The sequence below is a fragment of the Scyliorhinus canicula genome, chromosome 10 (genome assembly GCF_902713615.1).
Source record: "Scyliorhinus canicula chromosome 10, sScyCan1.1, whole genome shotgun sequence".
In the NCBI taxonomy this organism is placed as follows: Eukaryota; Metazoa; Chordata; class Chondrichthyes; order Carcharhiniformes; family Scyliorhinidae; genus Scyliorhinus; species Scyliorhinus canicula.
This window is the reverse complement of record NC_052155.1, coordinates 628550-649657: the sequence shown is the minus strand read 5'-3', so window position 1 is coordinate 649657 and position 21108 is coordinate 628550. Positions and strand designations below refer to the sequence as shown.

The 21108-nt window shown below is 53.9% G+C and overlaps 1 protein-coding gene across 1 annotated transcript in view; it reads right to left on the bottom strand.

Annotated features, from left to right (window-relative positions):
- The window catches only part of LOC119972889 (potassium voltage-gated channel subfamily H member 7-like), a 101304-nt gene that overhangs the window by 53346 nt on the left and 26850 nt on the right, over positions 1 to 21108 (bottom strand). The window contains exons 2-3 of the mRNA XM_038810433.1: positions 19636 to 20004; positions 12739 to 12959 (exon numbers count right to left, since the gene is read on the bottom strand). Of these exons, the coding sequence (XP_038666361.1) occupies positions 12739 to 12959; positions 19636 to 20004 (590 nt within the window). The remainder of the gene's footprint in view (positions 1 to 12738; positions 12960 to 19635; positions 20005 to 21108) is intronic.

The following is a 21108-nucleotide window of genomic DNA, read 5'->3' as shown; positions in this document are numbered from 1 at the left end:
TTCGGGAGGCAGTAGAGATCTCCAATGCGGGGATTACGTGGGATGAGAGCACGTAGGGTGTTCTGAAGGTCTGGATCTAAGGTCTTGATCAGTCTGCTGAGTTGGCGGATGTGTTCCTTGGTTGGATCTGCGGGTAACTGCCTGTAGTGTTCCTGGTTGTCGAGTTGTCGGTATACTTCTTTGCAGTAGTCATCGTCATCAAACCAGCAGACAAAGGAGGGGCCACCGTCATACTGAACAGAACAGACTACTGCAAAGAAGTATACCGACAACTCGACAACCAGGAACACTGCAGACAGTTACCCGCAGATCCAACCAAGGAACACATCCGCCAACTCAGCAGACTGATCAAGACCTTAGATCCAGACCTTCAGAACACCCTACGTGCTCTCATCCCACGTAATCCCCGCATTGGAGATCTCTACTGCCTCCCGAAAATACACAAGGCCAACACACCAGGCCGTCCTATCGTTTCAGGCAATGGGACCCTGTGTGAGAACCTCTCTGGCCACATCGAGGGCATCTTGAAACCCATCGTACAAGGTACACCCAGCTTCTGTCGCGACACGACGGACTTCCTACAGAAACTCAGCACCCATGGACCAGTTGAACCAGGAACATTCCTCGTCACAATGGATGTCTCGGCACTCTACACCAGCATCCCCCATGATGACGGCATTGCTGCAACAGCCTCAGTCCTCAACACCGACAACTGCCAATCTCCAGACGCAATTCTGCAACTCATCCGTTTCATTCTAGACCACAACGTCTTCACCTTCGACAACAAATTCTTCATCCAGACGCACGGAACAGCCATGGGGACCAAATTTGCACCTCAATATGCCAACATCTTCATGCACAAGTTTGAACAGGACTTCCTCACCACACAGGACTTTCAACCGATGCTATACACCAGATACATCGATGACATTTTTTTCCTTTGGACCCACGGCGAGACATCACTGAAACGACTACACGATGACATCAATAAGTTCCATCCCACCATCAAACTCACCATGGACTATTCTCCAAATTCAGTTCCGTTCTTGGACACACTCGTCTCCATCAAGGACGGTCACCTCAGCACCTCGCTTTACCGCAAGCCCACAGATAATCTCACGATGCTCCACTTCTCCAGCTTTCACCCGAAACACATTAAAGAAGCCATCCCCTATGGACAAGCCCTCCGTATACACAGGATCTGCTCAGACAAGGAGGAGCGCAACAGACACCTACAGATGCTGAAAGATGCCCTCGTACGAACGGGATATGGCGCTCGACTCATTGATCGACAGTTCCACCGCGCCACAGCAAAAAACCGCACCGACCTCCTCAGAAGACAAACACGGGACACCACTGACAGAGTACCCTTCGTCGTCCAGTACTTTCCTGGGGCGGAGAAACTACGACATCTTCTTCGCAGCCTCCAACACATCATCAGCGAGGATGGACATCTTGCCAAGGTCATCCCCACACCCCCACTACTGGCCTTCAAACAACCGCGCAACCTCAAACAAACCATTGTTTGCAGCAAATTACCCAGCCTTCAGAACAGCAACCACAACACCACAAAACCCTGCCAGGGTAATCTCTGCAAGACATGCCAGATCATCGACATGGACACCACCATTACACGTGGAAACACCACCCACCAGGTACGCGGCGCATACTCGTGCGACTCGACCAATGTAGTCTACCTCATACGCTGCAGGAAAGGATGTCCCGAAGCGTGGTACATTGGCGAGACCATGCAGACACTGCGACAACGAATAAACGGGCATCGTGCGACCATCAACAGGCAGGACTGTTCCCTTCCAGTTGGGGAACACTTCAGCAGTCAAGGACATTCAGCCTCTGATCTCCGGGTCAGCATTCTACAAGGAGGCCTTCAGGAGACGCGACAACGCAAAATTGCTGAGCAAAAACTTATAGCTAAGTTCCGCACGCATGAATGCGGACTCAACCGGGATCTGGGATTCATGTCGCATTACATTCGGCCCCCACCAACAAGCCTGGACTTGCAGAGGCCTACCGACTGAACTGGCTTGGGACAATTCACACCTCTTTAACCTGGAGTTACCTCTCTCTCTGCATCTTTGATGATTTGATTGCCTGCAGGTGCTCGCATTCCGGGGCATCTCTGACTGTGTCTATATAAACATTTCTGGAACAAGCCTCTCCATTCACCTGAAGAAGGAGCCGTGCTCCGAAAGCTCGTGTTTGAAACAAACCTGTTGGACTTTAACCTGGTGTTGTAAGACTTCTTACTAATCTATTCTAATAGCCTGGGTCTCAGCATTCTCCTCCACAACATTATCTTTTTCCTGAGTGAATACTGACGAAAAGTATTCATTTAGTATCTCGCTTATCTCCTCAGCCTCCACACACAACTTCCCACCACTGTCCTTGACTGGCCCTACTCTTACCCTAGTCATTCTTTTATTCCTGACATACCTATAGAAAGCTTTTGGGTTTTCCTTGATCCTACCTGCCAAAGACTTCTCATGTCCCCTCCTTGCTCGTCTTAGCTCTCTCTTTAGATCCTTCCTCGCTTCCTTGTAACTATCAAGCGCCCCAACTGAAACTTCACGCCTCATCTTCACATAGGCCTCCTTCTTCCTCTTAACAAGAGATTCCACTTCTTTGGTAAACCACGGTTCCCTCGCTCGACCCCTTCCTCCCTGCCTGACTGGTACGTACTTATCAAGAACACGAAATAGCTGTTCCTTGAACAAGCTCCACATATCCAGTGTGCCCAACCCTTGCAGCCTACTTCTCCAACCTACACATCCTAAGTCATGTCTAATGGCATCATAATTGCCCTTCCCCCAGCTATAACTCTTGCCCTGCGGGGTATACTTATCCCTTTCCATCACTAACGTGAAGGTCACCGAATTGTGGTCACTGTTTCCAAAGTGCTCACCTACCTCCAGATCTAACACCTGGCCTGGTTCATTACCCAAAACCAAATCCAATGTGGCCTCGCCTCTTGTTGGCCTGTCAACATATTGTGTCAAGAAACCCTCCTGCACACATTGTACAAAGAATGACCCATCTAATTTGTGAGGGGTAGGTCTTGCCTAACAAGTCTTTTTGAATTCTTTGAGGAGGTGACCAAGGTAAAGCAGTGAATGTGGTGTACATGGATTTTAGTAAGGCATTTGATAACGTTCCCCATGGTAGGCTTATGCAGAAAGTAAGCAGGCATAGGCTAGTGGAGAATTTGGCCAGCTGGATAACGAACTGGCTAACCAATAGAAGGCAGAGAGTAGTGGTGGATGGCAAATATTCAGCCTGGAGCCCAGTTATCAGTGGCGTACCGCAGGGATCAGTTCTGGGTCCTCTGCTGTTTGTGATTTTCATTAATGACTTGGATGAGGGAGTTGAAGGGTGGGTCAGTAAATTTGCAGATGATACGAAGATTGGTGGTGTTGTGGATAGTGAGGAGGGCTGTTGTCAGCTGCAAAGAGACATAGATAGGATGCAGAGCTGGGCTGAGAAGTGGCAGATGGAGTTTAACCCTGAAAAGTGTGAGGTTGTCCATTTTGGAAGGAAAAATATGAATGCGGAATACAGGGTTAACGGTAGGGTTCTTGGCAATGTGGAGGAGCAGAGAGATCTTGGGGTCTATGTTCATAGATCTTTGAAAGTTGCCACTCAAGTGGATAGAGCTGTGAAGAAGGCCTATGGTGTGCTAGCGTTCATTAGCAGAGGGATTGAATTTAAGAGCCGTGAGGTGATGATGCAGCTGTACAAAACCTTGGTAGGGCCACATTTGGAGTACTGTGTGCAGTTCTGGTCGCCTCATTTTAGGAAGGATGTGGAAGCTTTGGAAAAGGTGCAAAGGAGATTTACCAGGATGTTGCCTGGAATGGAGAGTAGGTCATACGAGGAAAGGTTGAGGGTGCTAGGCCTTTTCTCATTAGAACGGAGAAGGATGAGGGGCGACTTGATAGAGGTTTATAAGATGATCAGAGGAATAGATAGAGTAGACAGTGAGAGACTTTTTCCCCGGGTGGAACACACCTTTACAAGGGGACATAAATTTAAGGTGAATGGTGGAAGATATAGGGGGGATGTCAGAGGTAGGTTCTTTACCCAGAGAGTAGTGGGGGCATGGAATGCACTGCCTGTGGAAGTAGTTGAGTTGGAAACATTAGGGACCTTCAAGCGGCTATTGGATAGGTACATGGATTAGGGTAGAATAATGGGGTGTAGATTAATTTGTTCTTGATCTAGGACAAAAGTTTGGCACAACATCGTGGGCCGAAGGGCCTGTTCTGTGCTGTATTTTTCCATGTTCTGTAAGGACAGGATTCTCCGATTTTGAGGATGCTGTGACGCTGGCGTGGAAACAAGACCGGAAATGCGGCGAAAACGGCCACCAATTCCCCGGGCTGATGGGAGCGAGCAGGCCGGAAGCGGAGAGCACCCAGCTAATGGGCCGGGAGCGGAGAGCACCCAGCTGATGGGCCGGGAGCGGAGAGCACCCAGCTGATGGGCCGGGGGCGGAGAGCACCCAGCTGATGGGCCGGGAGCGGAGAGCACCCAGCTGATAGGGGCGAGCAGGCCGGGGGCGGAGAGCACCCAGCTGATGGGCCGGGAGCGGAGAGCACCCAGCTGATGGGCCGGGAGCGGAGAGCACCCAGCTGATGGGCCGGGAGCGGAGAGCACCCAGCTGATGGGCCGGGAGCGGAGAGCACCCAGCTGATGGGCCGGGGGCGGAGAGCACCCAGCTGATAGGGGCGAGCAGGCCGGGGGTGGAGAGCACCCAGCTGATGGGCCGGGGGCGGAGAGCACCCAGCTGATGGGCCGGGGGCGGAGAGCACCCAGCTGATAGGGGCGAGCAGGCCGGGGGCGGAGAGCACCCAGCTGATGGGCCGGGGGTGGAGAGCACCCAGCTGATGGGCCGGGGGTGGAGAGCACCCAGCTGATGGGCCGGGAGCGGAGAGCACCCAGCTGATGGGCCGGGGGCGGAGAGCACCCAGCTGATGGGCCGGGAGCGGAGAGCACCCAGCTGATGGGCCGGGGGGGGAGAGCACCCAGCTGATGGGCCGGGGGCGGAGAGCACCCAGCTGATGGGCCGGGGGGGGAGGGCACCCAGCTGATGGGGACGAGCAGGCCGGGGGGGGAGAGCACCCAGCTGATGGGCCGGGGGGGGAGAGCACCCAGCTGATGGGGACGAGCAGGCCGGGGGGGGGAGAGCACCCAGCTGATGGGGTCGAGCAGGCCGGGGGCGGAGAGCACCCAGCTGATGGGCCGGGGGGGGAGAGCACCCAGCTGATGGGGTCGAGCAGGCCGGGGGCGGAGAGCACCCAGCTGATGGGCCGGGGGCGGAGAGCACCCAGCTGATGGGCCGGGGGGGGAGAGCACCCAGCTGATGGGGACGAGCAGGCCGGGGGGGGAGAGCACCCAGCTGATGGGGGCGAGCAGGCCGGGGGCGGAGAGCACCCAGCGGATGGGCCGGGGGCGGAGAGCACCCAGCGGATGGGCCGGGGGCGGAGAGCACCCAGCTAATGGGCCGGGGGCGGAGAGCACCCAGCTAATGGGCCGGGGGGGGAGAGCACCCAGCTGATGGGCCGGGGGCGGAGAGCACCCAGCTAATGGGCCGGGAGCGGAGAGCACCCAGCTGATGGGCCGGGAGCGGAGAGCACCCAGCTGATGGGCCGGGAGCGGAGAGCACCCAGCTGATGGGCCGGGGGCGGAGAGCACCCAGCTGATAGGGGCGAGCAGGCCGGGGGCGGAGAGCACCCAGCTGATGGGCCGGGGGCGGAGAGCACCCAGCTGATGGGCCGGGGGCGGAGAGCACCCAGCTGATGGGCCGGGGGCGGAGAGCACCCAGCTGATAGGGGCGAGCAGGCCGGGGGCGGAGAGCACCCAGCTGATGGGCCGGGGGCGGAGAGCACCCAGCTGATGGGCCGGGGGCGGAGAGCACCCAGCTGATGGGCCGGGAGCGGAGAGCACCCAGCTGATGGGCCGGGGGGGGAGAGCACCCAGCTGATGGGCCGGGAGCGGAGAGCACCCAGCTGATGGGCCGGGGGGGGAGAGCACCCAGCTGATGGGCCGGGGGCGGAGAGCACCCAGCTGATGGGCCGGGGGGGGAGAGCACCCAGCTGATGGGGACGAGCAGGCCGGGGGGGGAGAGCACCCAGCTGATGGGCCGGGGGGGGAGAGCACCCAGCTGATGGGGACGAGCAGGCCGGGGGGGGAGAGCACCCAGCTGATGGGCCGGGGGCGGAGAGCACCCAGCTGATGGGCCGGGGGGGGAGAGCACCCAGCTGATGGGCCGGGGGCGGAGAGCACCCAGCTGATGGGGACGAGCAGGCCGGGGGCGGAGAGCACCCAGCTGATGGGCCGGGGGGGGAGAGCACCCAGCTGATGGGGTCGAGCAGGCCGGGGGCGGAGAGCACCCAGCTGATGGGCCGGGGGGGGAGAGCACCCAGCTGATGGGGTCGAGCAGGCCGGGGGCGGAGAGCACCCAGCTGATGGGCCGGGGGCGGAGAGCACCCAGCTGATGGGCCGGGAGCGGAGAGCACCCAGCTGATGGGCCGGGGGGGGAGAGCACCCAGCTGATGGGCCGGGGGGGGAGAGCACCCAGCTGATGGGCCGGGGGGGGAGAGCACCCAGCTGATGGGCCGGGGGGGGAGAGCACCCAGCTGATGGGCCGGGGGCGGAGAGCACCCAGCTGATGGGCCGGGGGGGGAGAGCACCCAGCTGATGGGGACGAGCAGGCCGGGGGGGGAGAGCACCCAGCTGATGGGCCGGGGGCGGAGAGCACCCAGCTGATGGGCCGGGGGCGGAGAGCACCCAGCTGATGGGCCGGGGGCGGAGAGCACCCAGCTGATGGGCCGGGGGCGGAGAGCACCCAGCTGATGGGCCGGGGGCGGAGAGCACCCAGCTGATAGGGGCGAGCAGGCCGGGGGGGGAGAGCACCCGGCTCCAGCTGCTGATGTGGCCCGGAGAATTTCCAGTCCTTGGCCACGCATGCGCACGGCAGCGGCCGTATTGGGCAACATGGCACCGGCCGCTCGTGGACACATCCCGCAAAATAGTGCCCCCCCTTTGGCCGGCTCGCAAGCCCCGGACTGCCCCCCCCCCCCCCCCCCCCACTGTGCCCCCAGCCCATGACAAAGTCCCCCCTGCCCGCGGATTGGCCCTCCCTCGAATGAGGCGGTGATGGGACTGAATCTGCAGCCGCCACACCGTGTCCCTGACGGGCGAGAACACACACGTGACCACTGCAGCCGCCACACCGTGTCCCTGACGGGCGAGAACACACGCGTGACCACTGCAGCCGCCACACCGTGTCCCTGACGGGCAAGAACACACGCGTGACCACTGCAGCCGCCACACCGTGTCACTGACGGGCAAGAACACACACGTGACCACTGCAGCCGCCACACCGTGTCCCTGACGGGCAAGAACACACGTGTGACCGACGCTGTCAGGGACCCGGCTGGTCGGAGGCGGGGAATATGGGGAGGGCTTCAGGAAATGTCCTGAGGCTGTCGATACTGTGCACGCCGTACTCAGAGAAAGCGGCGCCCCACCCTCCCGATTTGGTCGGGAATGGGAATTCTCCAGCCGATCGCCGAATGTGATTTTGGCCTTGGCAACCGGAGAATCCTGCCGATCTTCTATACTGAGCAGTACTACACTCCGTATACATCACCTGATGCCACTGTCTATGTAGTCACAGTGTGTATTTTATGTTTGGCCTGTGTATTTACCTTTCCTGTCGGAATGATCTGTCGGAGCTGCAGCGGCGTGCAGAGGGGGGGGCCGACGGGGCGCTGGCCCCGGGCAGCGACTGGATGGGGGCAGCACCGCGGTCGGCCCGAGCGCGCCTGCGCACCGCAGAGGCTGGAGAGGGAGCAGAAAGGGCGCGAATTTTCCAGAATGGACGGCATTGCCACCATGGGTGAGTTTTATTTATTCATTTATTTATTTTATTTATTTGATCTATTTTAAAACTCTTCTCTGCACCCTCTCTGTAGCTGTCAAATTTTAAACTGTCGTGCCCAGAATTTGACATTTGGGCCAGGGGCACCCATTTGGGACAGAACCAGTATTTTATAAAAATTCATCATGGCCTCTTAACTTTTGCCCTCTTACCCTTTATACTTAAAGCCCAGGGTCAGCAGGGTGCAGGGGAGATTCTCAGAGACTTGACTGCAAGCTGCTGGAGCTCGGATCTTGAACAGAGCTTTTATATCTGGATTTGGGGACCCTTTATGCACTGGCATAGTGCACAAACAGGCCCCACATGACCAGGGTTTTGTGAAGAAGAAGGGATCTGGAAATGTGTTGACTGTGAAAATTATATTTGTGGAAATTGGGTGAAGTAGTTTGATGAGACTTGGTGCTAAAGCTTTAGAGAAATGAAGATGGAATTTGATTTGAAGAAGTTCAACGTTTTGAAGGATATTGTGGCTGAAATGAAAGCGATACGTGCTGAATGAGCTGACCGAAATGTGTGAGATATGTCTTTGTATCTGCTATGTGTAATTTATCGGTCATATTATTGCAATTTTCCTGTTAATTCATGTTTAATTTACGTTGATTTTGGTGTGATTGCTAATATAAAAGTGAAGTCTTGTATATTGGTCTTAGTTGGGTTGTTTGTAGTTGTTTCCACAAGGGTCATAACAGTATTTCCATGACGTTCTGCTCATATCCTTCTCCATGGGGGTTGCAGAGGAGGGAGGCACAACTTTTGAGACATAACATCTCACCCATTGATTTAGATTTAGAACAGTACAGCACAGAGCAGGCCCTTCGGCCCTCGATGTTGTGCCGAGCAATGATCACCCTACTCAAACCCACGTATCCACCCTATACCCGTAACCCAACAACTCCCCCTTAACCTTACTTTTTAGGACACTACGGGCAATTTAGTATGGCCAATCCACCTAACCCGCACATCTTTGGACTGTGGGAGGAAACCGGAGCACCCGGAGGAAACCCACGCACACACGGGGAGGACGTGCAGACTCCGCACAGACAGTGACCCAGCTGGGAACCAAACCTGGGACCCTGGAGCTGTGAAGCATTGATGCTAACCACTATGCTACCGTGTTGCAAAGCAAAATGACTGAAGAAGAGAACAATATCCCTAGAATTCCAGCGCTAAGGGGAAATTGACTAACTTACAGCGCAATTTAACCTCAGGCAGCCGTCCTATACCTTAGAGATGGCAAAGATAAAGAGGTCAGTGAATAGCTCTAGAACGGGTGCAACTACGTTTTTTATAGGTTTTTTGGTGATATTTAATGAAATATTTACGTGGGATGTAGTAAGAGTGAAGCCTGGATGATCAGAGGACTGCTATGGCATTTAATCTCGGAATAGGAGACATTTATTCCTTAACATGCTAATATTTGAATACAGATACCACTAATTTGCAAGTCTATGATATAAATTGCACAAAATTATCAGTGGAGATGAACAAGAAAGAGAGAAATTAAAAAAGGAATGTTCAGACTTTGCAAATTATTATGACAATGATGTGGTTGCAATTCAGTTATATGACGAAATTATTGATTTTGTGATGCTCCTTCGAGCTGGAGGGACTAGAGTTCCCCCTGATCCTAAAGATGCTCTGGAGTCTTTACTGCAGTATGGGAGGGATGTCTTTCCGACGCTGTGTGTTTCATACAGATTACTGCTTACAATTGCATTTTCAGTCGCAAGCTGTGAAAGGTCATTTTCAAAACTGAAATTAATAAAAACATATCTGAGGTCTTCTATGTCACAGGAGCGACTGACCAACCTGGCTTTAATAAGCATTGAAAAAGAATTTCTCAGCTGATGTAAAAAGTGAAGTAGTTCAGGTGTTTTGTGACAGGAGGTATCATTTGGGGAAAAGAACTTAATAAATTTGATTGATTAATATTAAAATCGAATAAATCAGGGTAGCATGGTGGTTAGCATAAATGCTTCACAGCTCCAGGGTCCCAGGTTCAGTTCCCGGCTTGGGTCACTGTCTGTGCGGAGTCTGCACGTCCTCCCCGTGTGTGCGTGGGTTTCCTCCGGGTGCTCCGGTTTCCTCCCACAGTCCAAAGATGTGCGGGTTAGGTGGATTGGCCGTGCTAAATTGCCCGTAGTGTCCTAATAAAAGTAAGGTTAAGGGGGGGGGTTGTTGGGTTACGGGTATAGGGTGGATACGTGGGTTTGAGTAGGGTGATCATGGCTCGGCACAACATTGAGGGCCGAAGGGCCTGTTCTGTGCTGTACTGTTCTATGTTTAAAGCGTTTATTTCATGTTTCATCTGTGTTTATATATTCAAAATGTTTTCCTTTCTCATAATATTTCTCAGTATATTAGGCCTTATACTTGAGTCTTTGGGGGCATACAATCAAGATTTGCCCCGGGCATCACCAGACCTCTGCACGCCGCTGCGGAGCTGCTAGCAGAACAATACTTTTCACTGTACCTCGGTGCACGTGACAATAATCCAATCCAATCACTAAGGCCTTGGATAATTGCAGTGAGACATCCCTGTACTCGAATCCTCTCGTAATAAAAGCCAGGATATCAGTAACCATCTTTCCCGCCTGCTGTACCTACACGCTTACCTTCAGTGACTGGTGTATGTGGACACACGGTACCTACACGCTTACCTTCAGTGACTGGTGTCTGTGGACACACGGTACCTACACGCTTACCTTCAGTGACTGGTGTATGTGGACACACGGTACCTACACGCTTACCTTCAGTGACTGGTGTCTGTGGACACACGGTACCTACACGCTTACCTTCAGTGACTGGTGTATGTGGACACACGGTACCTACACGCTTACCTTCAGTGACTGGTGTATGTGGACACACGGTACCTACACGCTTACCTTCAGTGACTGGTGTCTGTGGACACACGGTACCTACATGCTTACCTTCAGTGACTGGTGTCTGTGGGCACACGGTACCTACACGCTTACCTTCAGTGACTGGTGTCTGTGGACACACGGTACCTACACGCTTACCTTCAGTGACTGGTGTCTGTGGACACACGGTACCTACACGCTTACCTTCAGTGACTGGTGTCTGTGGACACACGGTACCTACACGCTTACCTTCAGTGACTGGTGTCTGTGGGCACACGGTACCTACACGCTTACCTTCAGTGACTGGTGTCTGTGGACACACGGTACCTACACGCTTAACTTCAGTGACTGGTGTATGTGGACACACGGTACCTACACGCTTACCTTCAGTGACTGGTGTCTGTGGGCACACGGTACCTACACGCTTAACTTCAGTGACTGGTGTATGTGGACACACGGTACCTACACGCTTACCTTCAGTGACTGGTGTATGTGGACACACGGTACCTACACGCTTACCTTCAGTGACTGGTGTCTGTGGGCACACGGTACCTACACGCTTACCTTCAGTGACTGGTGTCTGTGGGCACACGGTACCTACACGCTTACCTTCAGTGACTGGTGTCTGTGGACACACGGTACCTACACGCTTAACTTCAGTGACTGGTGTATGTGGACACACGGTACCTACACGCTTACCTTCAGTGACTGGTGTCTGTGGGCACACGGTACCTACACGCTTAACTTCAGTGACTGGTGTATGTGGACACACGGTACCTACACGCTTAACTTCAGTGACTGGTGTCTGTGGACACACGGTACCTACACGCTTAACTTCAGTGACTGGTGTCTGTGGACACACGGTACCTACACGCTTAACTTCAGTGACTGGTGTATGTGGACACACGGTACCTACACGCTTAACTTCAGTGACTGGTGTCTGTGGACACACGGTACCTACACGCTTAACTTCAGTGACTGGTGTATGTGGACACACGGTACCTACACGCTTAACTTCAGTGACTGGTGTCTGTGGACACACGGTACCTACACGCTTAACTTCAGTGACTGGTGTATGTGGACACACGGTACCTACACGCTTAACTTCAGTGACTGGTGTCTGTGGACACACGGTACCTACACGCTTAAATTCAGTGACTGGTGTCTGTGGGCACACGGTACCTACACGCTTAACTTCAGTGACTGGTGTATGTGGACACACGGTACCTACACGCTTACCTTCAGTGACTGGTGTCTGTGGGCATACGGTACCTACACGCTTACCTTCAGTGACTGGTGTCTGTGGGCACACGGTACCTACACGCTTACCTTCAGTGACTGGTGTCTGTGGACACACGGTACCTACACGCTTACCTTCAGTGACTGGTGTCTGTGGGCACACGGTACCTACACGCTTACCTTCAGTGACTGGTGTCTGTGGACACACGGTACCTACACGCTTACCTTCAGTGACTGGTGTCTGTGGGCACACGGTACCTACACGCTTACCTTCAGTGACTGGTGTCTGTGGACACACGGTACCTACACGCTTACCTTCAGTGACTGGTGTCTGTGGACACACGGTACCTACATGCTTAACTTCAGTGACTGGTGTCTGTGGACACACGGTACCTACACGCTTACCTTCAGTGACTGGTGTCTGTGGACACACGGTACCTACACGCTTACCTTCAGTGACTGGTGTCTGTGGGCACACGGTACCTACACGCTTACCTTCAGTGACTGGTGTCTGTGGACACACGGTACCTACACGCTTACCTTCAGTGACTGGTGTCTGTGGACACACGGTACCTACATGCTTAACTTCAGTGACTGGTGTCTGTGGACACACGGTACCTACACGCTTACCTTCAGTGACTGGTGTCTGTGGACACACGGTACCTACACGCTTACCTGGGTGACCTTCTCAGTGACGTTTTGTGTCCGCTCCTTCACTTTAGTTGGAGAGATGATATCTTTATCTCTTGGCGATGACAGGATGAAATGTTCACCTTTAATATCCACAAAGTTGAGTGTGATTTGTGGAAGTTTGCTGATGGTTCGATATCTGATCAGCTCCGAGTCGGAGGTGGAATTTCCCAGGTTTGGGGTGACTTTCACATGATTGACAGCTCCTGTAACCAAATCACACTGAAAATTACTGATATCGTCCGATTATTGAACAAAGCAGTCAGAGTGAAAGCATTAACGTATAGAGCTGATAATCAACCGCTGTTGTGGAGCATTGTTGAAACCAGCAGTTAATGATGCATTGACACCATGAGGAATCAGAGAATCACGCGGATTTCTACAGAGTGGCTCCTATCTGACAAACCGGGGCAGCACGGTAGCATTGTGCATAGCACAATGGCTTCACAGCTCCAGGGTCCCAGGTTCGATTCCGGCTTGGGTCACTGTCTGTGTGGAGTCTGCACATCCTCCCCGTGTCTGCGTGGGTTTCCTCCGGGTGCTCCGGTTTCCTCCCACAGTCCAAAGATGTGCAGGTTAGCTGGGTTGGCCATGATAAATTGCCCTTAGTGTCCAAAATTGCCCTTAGTGTTGGGTGGAGTTACTGGGTTATAGGGATAGGGTGGAGGTGTTGACCTTGGGTAGCGTGCTCTTTCCAAGAGCCAGTGCAGACTCGATGGGCCGAATGGCCTCCTTCTGCACTGTAAATTCTATGAAATTCTATGAAACCCCACTGCGTGTTTCAGGAAATAACTAATCCAGTAGGAAGCACAATATCTGTGGATGTTGTTTATACGGACTTCCAGAAATCATTCATTCAGTTCCCACATGAGAAATTGTTCCAAATATGAAATTTAAAGGATTGTTATTCTTCGGGAGTGTTTCTAACTTGGAGTCAAATGGAGGAATGAAATGTGTCATGTGACCTGCTCTGGATTTTGCTCATCGATTCTTGCTCCATGTGGGAAGGAGGGAACATTCCCACTGTCCGGGACCAGGGTGTGAGCAGGAAGTGTCTCCAGCTGGAGCTCCTGGAAGCCCGGGATTCGGAGCTGGAGCGGCGGCTGGAGACACTGTGGAGCATCCGTGAGGTGGAGAACATCGTGGACAGCACATATAGAGTCACACCGCAGGCTCAGACTCCACAGGCAGGAAGGGAATGGGTGACCACCAGGCAGAGCAAGAGAGCGAGGCAGGGAGTGCGGGATCTCCTGTGGCCATTCCCCTGCAGAACAGATATACCATGTGGGATAGCATTTGGGGGAATGGCCTCTCAGGGGAAAGCAGCAACAGCCAAACTCGTGGCCCCACGGTTGGTTCTGCTACAGAGGGGAGGGGGATAAGTGTGACAGTGCAATAGTTATCGGGGATTAGATTGTAAGGGGAATAGACAGGTGTTTCTGTGGCTGCAAACGAGACTCCAGGATGGTATGTTGCCTCCCTGGTGCTCGGGTTAAGGATGTCTCGGAGCGGGTACAGGACATTCTGGAGGGGGAGGGTGAACAGCCGGTGGTCATGGTCACATCGGTACCAACGACATAGGGAACAAAAGGGATAAGATTCTAAAGGCAGAATACAGGGAGCTGGGAAGGAAGTTAAGAAATCGGACCTCGAAGGTAGTGATCTCAGGATTACTCCCATTCCCCTGGGAACGTGCTAGTCAGAGTAGAAATGACAGGATATATAGGATGAATATGTGGCTGAAGGGATGGTGTCAAGGGGAGGGTTTCAGATTCCTGGGGCATTGGAACCGGTTCTGGGGGAGGTGGGCCCTGTACAAACTCGACGGGCAGGACCAGGGCTGAGGACCTTGGGGAGGGAGTGGGGGGAGAGCGGGGGGGGGGGGGGGGGGGGGGTTGCGATGTGGACATCGCAGGCTGTGCATTTATTGCCCATCCCTAATTGCCCTTGAGGGGAAGTTAAGTTAACATTGCTGTGGGTCTGGAGTCACATGTAGGCCAGACCAGGTAAGGACGGCAGATTTCCTTCCCTAAAGGACATTAGTGAACCAGATGGGTTTTTAACGACAATCGACACGGGTTTCATGGTCATCATTAGGCTTTTAATTCCAGATGTTTATTGAATTGAATTCGAACCGGGGTGCCCGGGGTCTCTGGTTTATTAGTCCACTACCCCACCCCACCCCAGGGATATGATATAGTTGGGATGAAGGAGACAAGGAGAACAAGGATGGGAATTAAACATTGAGGATATTCCGTTTTAGGAAGGACAGACAGAAAGGAAAAGGTGGTGGAGTTGCATTGTTGATTAAAGAAGATATTGATACAATATTGAGGAAAGATATTAGTACAGATGATGTGGAATCTGTCTGGGTCTGGTTAAGAAAAATCAAACGGCAAAAAACATTGATAGAGGTGGGATACAGACCCCCAAACCGCAGTGGTAATGTTGGGAATAGCATTAGACAGGAAATCAGAGACGAGTGTGATAAAGGAACATCTGTGATTGAGGGTGACTTTAATCTGCATATTCACTGGGTGACTCAAATTAGTTACAGTGCAATAGAGGAGGAATTTCTGAAGTGTGTACGGGATGGTTTTCTGGGCCGGTGTGTTAAGGAACCAACAAGGGAACAGACCATCTTGGACTGGGTGTTGTGCAATGGGAAAGGAATAGTTGGCAATCTGGTTTTGAGAGAACCCTTGGGGATGAGTGACCATAATGTGGTAGAATTCTTTATCAAGGTGAATAGTGAGGCAGCTGATTCTGAGACCAGGGTCCTGAACCTCAGTAAAGGTCACTATGATGGTCTGAGGCATGAGCTGGCTATGACGGACTGGGAAACATTACTGAAAGGAAGGACAGCGGACAGACAATGGCAGCATTCAAGGAACAAATAGGTTGTGGTAGTCACCACTGATGTATATATTGTTTATAGAGGATGTTGTTATAGGTGCTTTACAGTGAGGCCCCTGAACTACACGTACGGCGGTAGATCCCTGCTGGCTCCGCCCAGTAGGCGGAGTATAAATGTGTGGGCTCTCCGAACAGCAGCCATTTTGTCAGCTGCTGTAGGAGGCCACGCATCTCTGTGTAATAAAGCCTCAATTACATCCCACTCTAGTCTTTGCGTAATTGATAGAGCATCAAGTTATTACACTGAGTGTTCAGAGATGGACCTCCGCATCAAGCCGGATCGCCTGCAGCTGCATCCTCAAGCAGACTTTGAGCATTGGCTAGCCTGTTTCGAAGTGTACATCGGGTCTGCGCCAGACACAATCCCAGAATTACAGAATCTCCAGATCCTTTACACGTGGCTGAGCTCCAACATCTTTCCACTCGTCCAGGACACTCCGACCTACGCAGAGGCCATGGCGCTACAGAAGGAAAACTACACTCAGCGGACTAACAAAATCTACGCCAGACACCTCCTCTCCATGTGGCGCCAGCTTCCCAGTGAGTCAGTGGAAGATTTCTGGCGTGCCCTGCTCGCCCTAGTTAGAGACTGTGACTGTGAGGCCGTTTCGGCCACGGAACACTCGAATTTGCTAATGAGAGACGCATTTGTTATGGTGTTATGGGAGCGGCGTTTACAGAACCCCAAAATGTACCATGGAGTTCAACCAACCTCTCCCGTTAATGTATTGTTGCTTTTGAAGCACACGGCTTGTTCCCCAGGTGTGGGATTACAATTATGGACACGTGGGTTTTTAAACACAAAACAATGTTTATTCCATGAATTCAACTTAACCTTTTAAAATAAACGTTGGATCATTTACCACCCCTTACTTCAAAGATAACCCTGAAAACAATACAACACTAAATAATCCCTCAAAATGTTCCTTCAATCCTCCAAAAGACTTAACACCTTTAAACGGAAACACATCAGGTTGAAGACATTACTATTATGAATTTAAATCACCCAAATGATTCAGAGATAGTCTTTCCTGGCAGAGATCACAGCAGAACCAGCTCACTGCAAACACAAACACACCCAAGCTCTTTTCCTCAAAACTGGCTTTCCCTTTCAAACAGCTCCCAGCAAACCAGCCAGGCACTTTTCAGCTGCTCCCTCTCAAACTGAAACTAAAAGCAGAAGTGAGCTCAGCTCCCCTCACCCTCTGACATCACTTCAGTAATATGAGCTGCTTCATTTCTTAAAGGTACATTGCTTCAACATCCATCAATTTCTTAAAGGTACTCTCACATGACACCTCCCCCCAAGAAAAAAAAATTAAACCATCAACTTCAAGATGTTTTCATTTTTCACTTTTGCACCATCCACTAAGAAATGTACACAGTAAATATACTTTTTCGTTTCACAAGAAAAACCCAACACACACGTAGGAGGGGTGGGCCGCGGGGCCGGGGGTGTAGGCCTGAAGATTGCCTGAGGCGACCGTCATCGATAGCCCCAGCTTTCTGGTTTCTGCGAGGTCGAGCGTGGCCCCCTCTAAAAGTCGCTGGCGTATGAGGTCTGACCCTATCCCCGTAACAAAAGCGCCCACATGAGGAGGTTCGAATGTTCCGTGGCAGTGATGGCCGGACAGTCACAGTCTCTGACCAGTGTGACGGCCGGACAGTCACAGTCTCTGACCAGTGTGACGGCCGGACAGTCACAGTCTCTGACCAGGGGAATTAGGGCACGTCAGAAATATTCTACGGACTCACCAGGGAGCTGACTACGAGTAGAGAGGATGTGTCTGGCGTAAAGCCTGTTAGTCCGCTGAGCGTAATTCTCTTTCAGTAGCGCCATGGCTTCATCGTAGGTCGGAGAATCCTGGATAAGAGGAAAAACGCTGGAGCTCCGCCACGTGTAGAGGATCTGGATCTTCTGAGATTCTGGAATTGGGTCTGGTGCAGACTTGATGTAAGCTTCGAAACAAGCTAGCCAATGTTCAAAGTCCTTTTTGGCGTTGCCTGATTGCGGATCCAGCTGCAGGCGATCCGGTTTGATGCGGAGGTCCATCTTCTGAAAACTTTAGTGTAATAAATTGATGCACGATCAATTACACAAAGACGAGAGTTGAATACAACTGAGGCTTTATTGCACTAAGATGTGTGGCCTCCTACAGCAGCTGGCGAAATGGCTGCTGTACAGGGAGCACACATATCTATGCTCCGCCTACTGGGTGGAGCTAGTAGGCAGGGACTACCCCCGTACCTGTAGCACAGGGCCTTACCACACACCTCCTAATATACACACCAGTGGTGATTACCACAAAGCCTACTTGTGACAATAAGCGATTTTCATTAACTCTGCAATGAAGTTACTGTGAAAAGCCCCTAGTCGCCACACTCCGGCGCCTGTTCGGGTACACGGAGGGAGAATTCAGAATGTCCAATTCACCTAACAAGCACGCCTTTCGGGACTTGTGGGAGGAACCCGGAGCACCCGGAGGAAACCCACGCAGACACGGGGAGAACGTGCAGACTCCGCACAGACAGTGACCCAAGACGGGAATCGAACCTGGGACCCTGCCGCTGTGAAGCAATAGTGCTAACCACTGTGCTACCGTGTCGACCATTTGCCGCAGCAGAGACTGAGAGGTGACCTGATCGAGGTGGACAAGATTATGAGGGGCATGGACAGGGAGGATAGGGAGCAGCTGTTCCCCTTACTGAAGGGTCAGTTACGAGGGGGACACAAGTTCAAGGTGAGGGGTGGGAGGCTTAGGGGGGATTTCAGGAAAACGTTTTTACCCAGAGGGTGGTGAGGGTCTGGAATGCACTGCCTGGGAGGGTGGGGGGGGGGGCTGGGGAGGGGGTGGTAGAGGCGGGTCGCCTCACATGCTTTAAAAAGTACCTGGATGGACACTTGGCAACGTCATGGCATTCAGGGCTATGGGCCAAGTGCTGGCCAATGGGGTTCGGTGGGCAGGTCAGCTGTTTCTCTTGTAACGGTGCAGACTCGATGGGCTGAAGGGCCCTTTCTGCACTGAATTATTCTGTGATTCTGTGATAACAGCAGCGGGAGCGGGGTACTCCCCCAGCGGCTGGGGATGGGGGGGGGGGGGGTGTGCTGGAGGGAGGGAAGGTGGAGGGGAGGGGGAGGGTGAAGGGGGAGCAGGGAGGGGGAGGGGAGGTGGGAGTGTGGGTAGGGGGAGAGGTGGAGGGGAGGTGGCAGGGTGCAGGCAGTTCTGGGCCTTTACAGCCCAACATCCTCCAATTAGTAAACACCTCCCCCCCCCCCCCTCACGCCAACTCCCCCCCAGCTCCCCCCCCCCTCACCCCCAGCAGCCCCCTCCCCCCCGGCAGCTCCCCCCCCTCCCCCCTCCCTCACCCCTGGGAGCTCCACCCCCTCCCCCCCGGCAGCTCCCCCCCCCCCCCTCACCCCCGGCAGCTCCCCCCCCCCCTCCCTCACCCCCGGCAGCTCCCCCCCCCTCCCTCACCCCCGGCAGCTCCCCCCCCCCTCCCTCACCCCCGGCAGCTCCCCCCCCCCCCCCCCTCCCTCACCCCCGGGAGCCCCACCCCCTCCCCCCCGGCAGCTCCCCCCCCCTCCCCCCTCCCTCACCCCCGGCAGCTCCCCCCCCCCTCCCTCACCCCCGGCAGCTCCCCCCCCTCCCCCCTCCCTCACCCCCGGCAGCTCCCCCCCCTCCCCCCTCCCTCACCCCCGGCAGCTCCCCCCCCTCCCCCTCCCTCACCCCCGGGAGCTCCACCCCCTCCCCCCCGGCAGCTCCCCCCCCTCCCCCCTCCCTCACCCCCGGCAGCTCCCCCCCCTCCCCCCTCCCCCCCCTCCCCCCTCCCTCACCCCCGGCAGCTCCCCCCCTCCCCCCTCCCCCTCTCCCACCCTCCCCCCTCACCCCCAGCAGCTCCCCACCCCCCCCCCCCCCCCCTCACCATCAACCGCCCACAATGGCATCAAGCTTCCACAAACAGCACCTGTAATGGAGTGCCGGGTCCGGAACATTCTGTCACAATCATCCCGCGTAGCCTCAATGTCATCGAGTGAGGAGACACGGCGGAAAGTGTCCCTGGATGGAGTCAGACTGTGAGATAAAGTGGAGGTGGAGCTGGGGAGCTGAGGGATTAGGTGGCCTTTCGAGTGTTTCAGTGACGAGTGATCCAGAGGCCCTTGCGTCTCCTCACTATCCAAGGTCAACAACTCCTCAGTCTGGCTCAGGCCCTCCACAGACACAGGCCCCTGCCTGGAGAGGCTCCACACCCCAACATCAGGCTTCTCCTGGGGCAACTCACCAACACTGAGGGCCCGAATGTTGGGGAATCTCAGCTTGCAGCTCCCTCTGTGGCCTGGAATTCAAATAGAAAAAAGTCACTGCACTGTCGCCCCGAGGTGAACAACATGAAAACAGGCCCTTCGGCCCAACTTCTCCATGCTATCTCACTGCTTCTCTGTGGGTGTCGCTGGTTAGCCCAGCATTTATTGCCCATCCCTAATTGCCCTTCAGAAGGTGGGGGTGAGCTGCCTTCCTAAATGGCTGCAGTCTCTGAGGTGTAGGTGCACCCACTGTGCTGTTAGGGAGAGAGTTCCAGGATGTTGCCCAGCAACAGTGAAGGAACGGCCAATATATTTCCCAGTCACGGGTGGTGAGTGACTAACAAACACACAAATTAGCATTAGGAGGCCACTCATCCCTCGAGGCTGCTATCCCATTCAATATGGTCATGGCTGCTCTGATTCTGACTTCAGCCCCAGATTCCGGCTGACCCCAGATAACCTTTCACCCCCGAGTTAATCAAGAATCTGTGTTTGACATATTCCTCGGCCCTGTCCCATCGCTCTCTGCGGAAGAGAGTTCCAAAGTTTCACAACCCTCAAGATGGAGAAAACCTCTTCTCCACGTTCCGATTTCATTCTCTTTGCAATAAATGCCCACGTTGATGTCGGCACCTGACCACTGCCCCCCTGAACCCCCTCCTTCCAGGGCGTGCAGCTTGAGAACCTCATCCCTGTTGTGATTGAGGGTGAGGGCTCCACTCGGAGTCAGGCAGGCAGGATACAACTCGGTTTATTGTACCACTCCACAACATGGAGAATCATAAACTTTACACTGCACAAGGAGGCCATTCAGCCCATCGATTCTGCACCGACCCTTTTGGAAAGAGCACCCTACCTAACCCTGCACCTCCTGCCTATCTCCGTAACCCCACCAAACCTTTTTGGACACTAAGGACAATTTATCATGGCCAATCCTCCTAACCCGCACATCTTTGGACTGTGGGAGGAAACCGGAGCACCCGGAGGAAACCCACGCACACACGGGGAGGATGTGCAGACTCCACACAGACAGTGACCCAAGCCGGGAATCGATGCTGGGACCCTGGAGCTGTGAAGCAACAGTGCTAACCAGTGTGTTACCGTGCTGCCTTAAATGGAATGCATGTCCCCCACGG